Source organism: Myotis lucifugus, unplaced genomic scaffold (assembly GCF_000147115.1).
Source record: "Myotis lucifugus unplaced genomic scaffold, Myoluc2.0 scaffold_21, whole genome shotgun sequence".
Classification (NCBI taxonomy): domain Eukaryota; kingdom Metazoa; phylum Chordata; class Mammalia; order Chiroptera; family Vespertilionidae; genus Myotis; species Myotis lucifugus.
Window position 1 is genome coordinate 9492220 of NW_005871069.1, and position 9793 is coordinate 9502012.

Sequence of the window (9793 nt, forward strand, 5' to 3'; positions counted from 1 at the left end):
GGGTCATGATTTATTATTTAAAAAACAGTGTGGCAAAGAATACAGAAATACAGGTATTTATAATATAATTTAAAAACCACTACGATAGAAGAAATGCAGAACACTTTGTATTAAGAAATCATTAAGAAGGAGCAACTAAACCAGTCCTAAGCCAGGCAATCAGGAATAGTGGTCAGAAAGGCTTTTTGGAGGACATGCTATAAAGTTGAGTCTTGAGATTCAAGCAAAAAAATTTAAAATACTGTGCATAGTACATAAAAATAAGAGATGTTTGCTTTCCATCTCTTTAGGACCAAGCCAATAAAAGGACAAGTAGTGGGGAAAATAAGGATAAGGTCTAGAAAAAATTTCAACATCTAGAACAGGTGTCAGCAAATTCTTTTTTTATTGAATTTATTAGGATGACATTGGTTAATAAAAGTATATAGATTTCAGGTTTACAATTCTATAATACATCATTGTATATTAGTTCACCACCCAAAGTCAAGTCTCCTTCCATCACCATTTATCCCCCCATATCCTCTTCTAACGCACACCACCTCCCTTTCCCTCTGGTAATCACCATAATGTTGTCTGTCAATGAGGATTTTTTTGTTTTTTTTTTGTTTTTTGTGATTGTGAGGCTGGGTGAAAAAGGTGAAGGGATTGAGAAAAACAAAAATTCAGCAAGCTTATTCTTTTGGGTTTTTTGGGTTTTTTTTAATCCTCAACCTAGGATATGTTTTTTATTGATTTTAGAGAGAGAGAAAGGAAGGGAGAAAGAGAATCATCAATGTGAGAGAGAAATACTCATCAGCTGCCCTCCCATCCCACCCCATCCCACCCAATCCCACCCCATCTCACCCTATCTCACCCCATCTCACCCTACCCCTGTATGCACCCTAACCGGGGATTGAAACCCCAACCTAGGTGTGTGCCCTAACCAGGAATCGAACCCACAACCTTTTGGTATATGGGATGAAGCTCTACCCAACCGAGCCACCTGAACAGGGTGCAAAGTCATTCTTAAAGAACTAGATAGGTTTAAGGGCCATGTGGTCTCCAAGTGAACTACTCAGGGTTCTCAATGTTGTCTTTTCAGTAGTTACTAACAATAAGTAAATGAATGAGCATGGCTGTGTTACAATAAATAGTGTTTACTCTTTATAAAAACAGGCAGCCTAATCTCCTAGATTAGGCTATTGTTTTTTTTTGTTGTTGTTTTTTTTAATTTTTCGCTAAAAGTATTACAAAGGGTATTACATAAGTGTCCTTTTTTCCCCCCCGCCCTTGACAGGACCCTGCCCTCCCTTACCCCCCAGTGTCTTATGTCCATTAGTTATGGTTATATGGATGCATACAAGTCCTTCGGTTGATCTCTTACTCCCCTCCCTCCTGTCCCCCAACCCTCCCTGGCCTTCCCACTGCAGTCCCTCAAACAGTTTGAGGCAGCTCTGCCACTGAATTTATTATTGTTCAAAAGTTTGTAATGGTCTTAATTATCCATGAAAGAGTGCGATCATGTGGTATTTTTCCTTCATTGACTGGCTTGTTTCACTTAGCATAATGCTCTCCAGTTCCATCCATGCTGTTGCAAATGGTAAGAGTTCCTTCTTTTTAACAGCAGCATAGTATTCCATCGTGTAGATGTGCCACAGTTTTCTAATCCATTCATCTACTGATGGGCATTTAGGCTGTTTCCAGATCTTAGCTATGGTGAATTGTGCTGCTATGAACATCTGGGTGCATATATCCTTTCTGATTGGTGTTTCTGGTTTCTTGGGATATATTCCTAGAAGTGGGATCACAGGGTCAAATGGGAGTTCCATTTCCAATTTTTTGAGGAACCTCCATACTGCCTTCCATAGTGGCTGCACCAGTCTGCATTCCCACCAGCAGTGCACAAGTGTTCCTTTTTCTCCACATCCTCTCCAGCACTTGTCGTTTGTTGAATTGTTGATGATGGCCATTCTGACAGGTGTGAGATGGTATCTCATTGTTGTTTTGATTTGCATCTCTCGGATGATTAGTGACTTTGAGCATGTTTTCATATGTCTCTTGGCTTTCTGAATGTCCTCTTTTGAAAGGTGTCTATTTAGATCCTTTGCCCATTTTTTGATTGGATTGTTTATCTTCTTTTTGTTAAGTTGTATGAGTTCCCTATAAATTTTGGAGATTAAGCCCTTATCAGATATGACGTTGGCAAATATGTTTTCCCACAAGGTGGGTTTTCTTGTTGTTTTGTTGATGGTTTCTTTTGCTGTGCAGAAGCTTTTTATTTTGATGTAGTCCCATTTGTTCATTTTCTCTTTAGTTTCAACTGCCCTAGGAGCTGTATCAGTGAAGAAATTGTTTTGGCATATGTCTGAGATTTTGTTGCCTTTGTATTCTTCTAGAATTTTTATGGTTTCCTGTCGTACATTTAAGTCCTTTATCCATTTCGAGTTTATTCTTGTGTATGGTGTAAGTTGGTGGTCTAGTTTCATTTTCTTGCATATATCTGTCCAATTTTCCCAACACCATTTATTGAAGAGACTATCTTGGCTCCATTGTATGTTCATGCCTCCTTTGTCAAAAATTAATTGAGCATATTGGTTCGGGCTAATTTCTGGACTCTCTATTCTATTCCACTGATCTATATGTCTGTTCTTGTGCCAGTACCAGGCAGTTTTGAGAACAGTGGCTTTGTAATACAGCTTGATATCTGGCATTGAGATCCCACCAACTTTGTTCTTTCTCAGGATCGTTGCAGCTATTCGGGGTCTTTTTTTATTCCAGATGAATTTTTGGAGAGTTCGTTCTAGATCTTTGAAGAAGGCCATTGGTATTTTAATGGGAAGTGCGTTGAATTTATAGATTGCTTTGGGTAGTATGGACATTTTAATGATGTTGATTCTACCAATCCAAGAACATGGTATGTTCTTCCATCTGTTTATGTCTTCCTCTATCTCTTTTTTCAACGTCCTGTAGTTTTCTGAGTAGAGGTCTTTAACCTCTTTAGTTAAGTTTATTCCTAGGTATCTTAATTTTTTTGGTGCGATGGTAAATGGGATTGTTTTCCTAATCTCTCTTTCTGAAAGTTCACTATTGGTATATAGAAATGCCTCAGATTTCTTGGGGTTAATTTTGTATCCTGCTACATTGCCGAATTCATGTATTAAGTCTAGTAGTTTTTTGATGGAGTCTCTAGGGTTTTGTATGTATAATATCATGTCATCTGCAAATAAGGACAGTTTTACTTCCTCTTTTCCAATTTGGATGCCTTTTATTTCTTCTTCTTCCTAATTGCAATGGCTAATACTTCCAGTACTATGTTGAACAGGAGTGGTGAGAGTGGGCAACCCTGTCTTGTTCCTGTTCTTAGGGGAAATGGTGTTAGTTTTTGTCCATTGAGTATGATGTTGGCTGTGGACCTGTCATATATGGCTTTTATTATGTTGAGGTATGACCCTTCTATTCCCACCTTTCTGAGAGTTTTTATCAAAAATGGGTGTTGGATTTTGTCGAAAGCTTTTTCTGCATCAATTGATATGACCATGTGGTTTTTTTCTTTCAATTTGTTTATGTGATGTATCACATTTATTGATTTACGGATGTTGTACCATCCTTGCATCTCTGGGATAAATCCTACTTGGTCATGGTGTATGATCCTTCTGATGTACTGCTGGATCCGGTTTGCTAAGATTTTGTTGAGGATTTTGGCATCTATGTTCATGAGGGATATTGGCCTGTAATTCTCTTTCATTGTGATGTCTTTACCTGGTTTTGGTATTAGGGTGATGCTGGCTTCATAGAATGAGCTTGGAAGTGTTCCTTCCTCTTGAATTTTTTGTAGTAGTCTGAGGAGGGTAGGTTTTAGTTCTTCCTTGAATGTTTGATAAAACTCCCCTGTAAAGCCGTCTGGCCCTGGGCTTTTGTTTGCTGGAAGCTTTCTGATGACTGCTTCAATTTCTTCCATAGTTATTGGCCTATTGAGGTTTTTAGATTCTTCCTGATTGAGTTTTGGAATGTTGTATTTTTCTAGGAATTTGTCCATTTCCTCCAGGTTGTCTAGTTTGTTGGAGTAGAGTTGCCCGTAGTATTGTTTAACAATCATTTGTATTTCTGTGGGGTCTGTTGTTATTTCGCCTCTATCATTTCTGATTTGGTTTATTTGGGACCTCTCTCTTTGCTTCTTGGTGAGCCTGGCTAGGGGTTTGTCAATCTTGTTTATCCTTTCAAAGAACCAGCTCTTGGTTTCATTGATTTTCTGTATTGTTTTTTTGGTCTCTATTTCATTGATTTCTGCTCTAATCTTTATTATCTCCTTCCTTCTGCTCACTCTGGGGTTTTCTTGTTGCTCTCTTTCTAATTCTTTGAGTTGTAGAGTTAGATGATTGACTACCATTTTTTCTTGTTTTTTGAGATAGGCCTGTAGAGCTATAAACTTTCCTCTCAGGACTGCTTTCATTGTGTCCCAGAGGTTTTGGATTGTTGTGTTTTCATTGTCATTAGTGTCCAGGATGTTTTTAATTTCTTCTTTGATGTCATCGGTAACCCAATCAATATTTAATAACATGCTATTCAGCTTCCAAGTGTTTGAGTATTTTGGGTTGTTTTTATTGTAGTTTATTTCTAACATTATGCCATCGTGGTCTGCGAAGAAGCTTTTTATGATTTCAATCTTCTTGAATTTGGGGAGACTTTGCTTGTGACCCAATATGTGGTCTATTTTTGAATATGTCCCATGAGCACCTGAGAGGAATGTATATTCCGCAGCTGTGGGGTGAAGTGTTCTGAAGATGTCAATTAAGTCCATCTGATCTAGTGAGTCATTTAGGATTGCTGTTTCTTTGCTGAGTTTTTGTCTAGCGGATTTATCCAGTGATGTCAGTGGTGTATTAAAGTCCCCTACTATGATTGTATTGTTGTCGATCTCTCCCCTGATATCTTCCAGAAGTTTTCTTATATATGTGGGTGCTCCTGCATTGGGTGCATATATGTTTACCAGGGTTATATCTTCTTGTTGTATTGATCCCTTTAGTATTATGAAGTGGCCTTCCTTATCTCTGGTTATGGCCTTCACTTTGAGATGTATTTTGTCAGATATAAGTATTGCTACCCCAGCTTTCTTTTCCTTTCCATTTGCGTGAAAGATATTTTTCCATCCCTTCACTTTCAGTCTGTGTGAGTCCCTTCTAATGAGGTGGGTCTCTTGTAGACAGCAGATGTATGGGTCATGTTTTTTTATCCATTCAGCCACTCGATGTCTTTTGGTTGGAGCATTTAGTCCATTTACATTTAAAGTTATTATTGAAAGGTACTTGTTTGTAGCCATTTCTTTTTTTGTGTGTGTGTGGCTGTTTTCTTTCTGAGCTTGATGTTTCTTCTTTTTACACCAGTCCCTTTAGCATTTCTTGCATGGCTGGCTTGGTGGTGATAAACTCCCTTAGCCCTTTTTTGTCTGTGAAGCTTCTTATTTCCCCTTCAATTTTGAATGATAGCCTTGCTGGATAGAGTATTCTTGGATTCAGTCCTTTGCTTTGCATCACTTTGTAGATTTCCGTCCATTCTTTTCTGGCCTGATGTGTTTCTGTTGAGAAATCATTTGATAATCTAATGGGAGATCCCTTGTATGTTACTTTCCGTCTCTCTCTTGCAGCCTGTAAGATTCTCTCTTTATCCTGAACATTTGCCATGGTAATTATGATGTGTCTTGGTGTGGGTCTTTTCGGGTTCACCTTGTTTGGGACTCTCTGGGCTTGTGTGACTTTTTTCTTCCCCACCTCAGGGAAGTTTTCTGATATTATTTCTTCGAATAGGTTTTCTAATCCATGTTCATCTTTCTGTTGTTCTGGCACCCCTATTATTCGTATGTTGTTTCGTTTCATGTTGTCCCAAAGCTCCCTTAGGCTCTCCTCCTGTCTTTTAATTTTTTTCTCCATTTGCATTACAGTTTGAGTGTGTTTTGCTTCCTTGTCTTCTAATTCACTAATTCGGTCCTCCGCTTCTCCCAGTCTACTGTTGATACTTTCAATGGAGTTTTTTATTGAAGCTATGTCGCTCTTCATTTCTTCTTGGGACTTACTTAAGTTGTTGATTTTTTCATCTGTTTCTTCTAGCTTCTTGCATAAGTAGTTGAGTTTTTCATCTGTTTCTTCTTGCTTCTTGAACATCTGGTGCATGTACTCTAGGAACCTTATTCTGAATTCTTTTTCCGTCATGTTGCATATCTCTGTCTCACTTAGCTGCTTTTCTGGCGAGTCCTCCTTTTCTTTCCTTTGGGGGTTTCTTTGTCTACCCATGTTTGATCTCACTGACATGACTAGTTGTTGAATCGTTCAGTGGCTGGACCCTGGGAGGCAGTGGCTGCTCCCTGGGTGGCAGTGGCTCCTCGGGCTGTGGTTGCTCCTTGGGCGGTTGTGGTAGCAGCGGCTCCTCTGTTGATAGCAGAGCCTCTGGTGGGTGCTGTTCACAGCTGTGGTGGCTCTTCTGGCTGGTGGAGGGAGGCTTCACACACAGCAACTGTTCCCCAGGCAGAGCGTATGGTGATCAGGAGGCCGCTGTTGCTTGAATCTGCTTTCCGTGGAGGGATGCAGGTCTCCGCTGGGCTCTTGTAGTCGCGCTGCTTGCGAGCCGTTGCCTCCGGGTTAGTAGCCGCAGGGTTAGTAGCCGCTCTCTGGATGCCGGCAACCGCTTCCCAAGATGGCGCGGTCTCGCCGCTGCCTCAACTCTGCCCTTGTAGTGGGAGAGCAGCCACCCAAATCCAGGCTATTGTTTACTAATGCCTAATCTAGAAGGAAGAGCTTACCAAAACCAGAAAAAAAGAAAACAGCTAAAGTATTCAATAGCAAATAAACAAATTTAATTACTTCTGTTCCATTGTGGGTATCTAGTTCTAACAAATTAAAACAATAAGGATGCAGAAAATAAAATTAACCATTACCATTTTACTTCCTCAATTTATAACAAATTTGACTAAAATATGTCTATCAATATATATATTATATTTCAGAAGGTAGCTTTCAAAAAACCAATTGCAAATGAATGTACAAATAGCAGGACTTACCAATACAACAGCCTTTGGCCTCATTTTGCTCATGGCTTCCATTCACATTTACAAACATAAGAGGGGAGGACTTCATGATATGCTGGATGAAATCAAGCAACATCACAGAGGTTGGCTGAGAGTCAGTTTTCTTTACAAGCTCTAGAGCAACTAAAAATACAAGATTCATTTTAAAGAGTTGTGACAAATTAAACAACAGTATTTTGTTAAAAAACTAGACTTTGGTGACCATAATTATAGTGCTCATGGTAAATTGATGGGGCTAACCATTACAATCCTACCTAATTTTGAATGTTTAATAACCATGCTCATTTATCTATTATACATCCATTCATCAAATATGTACTACAAGCCCATAATATACGCCTGGCACTGTGGTAAAATCTGAAGATAAAAAAAAAAAAATCATATTCAGGTGACACAAATAAACTAATAATTGTAATATAATATTTAATTGCAGTAATGCAGCATAAAGAAAACAAGTGTGTGGGAAGATGCTGTGAAGGCATCTTGATTCCTGGATGGTGAAGAGTTAGTAAAGCACAAGGGGGGTGGGCTAGCAGTTTAAACATATCTTGCAAATATTCAGTAGTTCTTTTGTTATTTTTCAGCAAATAATTTTACTGATTGAAAAAAGAAGGGGTAAATAACTATCACAAACCATAAAATTTGTGCCAAATTTGGAATTAAATTTATATACCATGAGCCAAATGGCACTCTATATTACCCCTTCAATGTAATTTTAATAGATATATCAGATATGACAGCATTCTTGCCAAGTTTCTAATTTGTCTCTTTTTTTTTAATGTTTTTATTGATTTTTAGAGAGAGGGGAAAGGAAAAGAATAGAGAGATAGAAATATCAATGAGAAAGAAACTGCCTCCTGCATGCCCCCTACTGGCGATGGAACCCCAAATCCATGCATGTGTTGTGACCAGGAATGGAACCAGTGAATCTTGTTTCTTAGGTTGACGCTAAACCACTGAGCAACACTGGCTGGGCTGTAATTTGTCTTTTAGATTGCCCCAGATAGAAAAAACAAACAGGAGTTGATTCAACAACTTACAAAGTTACCAGTTTTTATGGCATTTGCTGTTTTTCAACCACTGGCACAAGACCTAGCTAAAATAAGTCCACATCATCAGAACTGACCAAATATTTTTTATCTATAATAATATCTTATATCAAAGAACTCATTGTAAGCAACAGAAAATATAGATAACAAATAGGAAAACAGATTTCTTTTAGGAGCCTAATTGACATTATATAACAAATACTGTAAATAACTTGCTTGAAAATAGTTAACTATCATAAATACTAATTCCATAAACCTACATGGAGAAAAATGCTTGCAAAACATTGTATATATGGAAAAGAAAACAATTTGTAAAGTTTATATAAGAAATAGTTATTTCTTACCAACATTTACATCTGTGAGTATTCTGTCAATAAACTGACATAGAATTTGTCTTGGCTTCTGCACAACTGTATTATATTCCTCTGCACTGGCACTAAAATACAAATAAAAAGTTTTTAAACCGTTAAATGGAGTCACAATTTCACTTGTAAAAAATTCTCTAAAGTTGAACTTAACAAATTTGTTTAATTTTAATGTTGACATTCACAATATTCCTCTGTTTAAAAATGAAAGGAAAATCTAACTTAACAAGGAAAAAAGAACATGCTAAATGACACCACAGGCATCTAATTTGCAAAACCTAAATTTCCCTGCCCAATATAGTAGCCACTAGTCACATGTAGTAGGAATTCAGCACTGGAAATGTGGTTAGTCCAAATTGAGATGCACTATAAATATAAAATACACATTGGATTTTGAATGTATGGTACAAAAATTAGTATAATATCTCATTGATAATTTTATGTTAATTATTAAATGTTATCTGGATATATTACTGAGTTAAATAAAATAATTTCATTTACTTCCTTACTTTTTATAATGTGGCAACTAGATCATTAAAATTACATATGTGTTTGACCTGATAAATATATCAGGCTAATTTTTAAGTTGATAATTTTGCTTGACCTGCAAATCCTATATAATAAAAGAGAAACATGCAAATTAACTGTCCCTCTGCTATGCTCAAGCCACGCCCATCAGCCAATCAGGAGTGAGTATGCAAATTAACCCAACTAAGATGGCAGCAGCCATCGAGCTGGAGTGAGCAGGAGGATTGGGTTGCCCCCAGCGATGGAGGAAACCAAGCTTCCGCCTGCCGTGACCCGCTCGGCTCCGCTCAAGGCTACAAAGTTTCAATTATAGAAGATAAATAAATCCCAGAAAAAAAAGGAGAGGCTGGGAGCTTGGGTCACCAGGGGGCATGGCCAGCCTGAAAACAGCCATCAGCCCCTCACCAGGCTGGCCAGGCACCCCAGCGGGACACCCCCACCCTGAAGGGGCTGTGGGCAGCCTGAAAATGGCCCTCAGCCACTCACCCAGGCTGGCCACACCCCCATGGGTGAGGGTCCCCACTGGGGGGCTTGGCCAGCCTGCAAACAGGCATCAGCCCCTCACCCAAGCTGGCCAGGCAAGCCAGTGGGGACCCCCACCCTGAAAGGGTGTGGCCAGCCTGAAAATGGCCCTCAGCCCCTCACCCAGGCTGGCCACAACCCCATGGGTGAGGGTCCCCACTGGGGGGCTTGACAAGCCTGAAAACAGCCATCAGCCCCTCACCCAGGCTGGTCAGGCACCCCAGCGGAACCCCCACCCTGAAGGGGCTGTGGCCAGCCTCCAACAGCCATCAGCC

The 9793-nt window shown here is 39.2% G+C and overlaps 1 protein-coding gene across 1 annotated transcript in view; it reads right to left on the reverse strand.

Annotated features, from left to right (window-relative positions):
* Window positions 1-8774, reverse strand: part of ATR (ATR serine/threonine kinase) — a 156865-nt gene extending 148091 nt beyond the window's left edge. The window contains exons 1-2 of the mRNA XM_014453216.2: window positions 8448-8774; window positions 7028-7177 (exon numbers count right to left, since the gene is read on the reverse strand). Of these exons, the coding sequence (XP_014308702.1) occupies window positions 7028-7177; window positions 8448-8649 (352 nt within the window). The 5' untranslated portion in view covers window positions 8650-8774. The remainder of the gene's footprint in view (window positions 1-7027; window positions 7178-8447) is intronic.
* Window positions 8775-9793: the final 1019 nt, after the last annotated feature.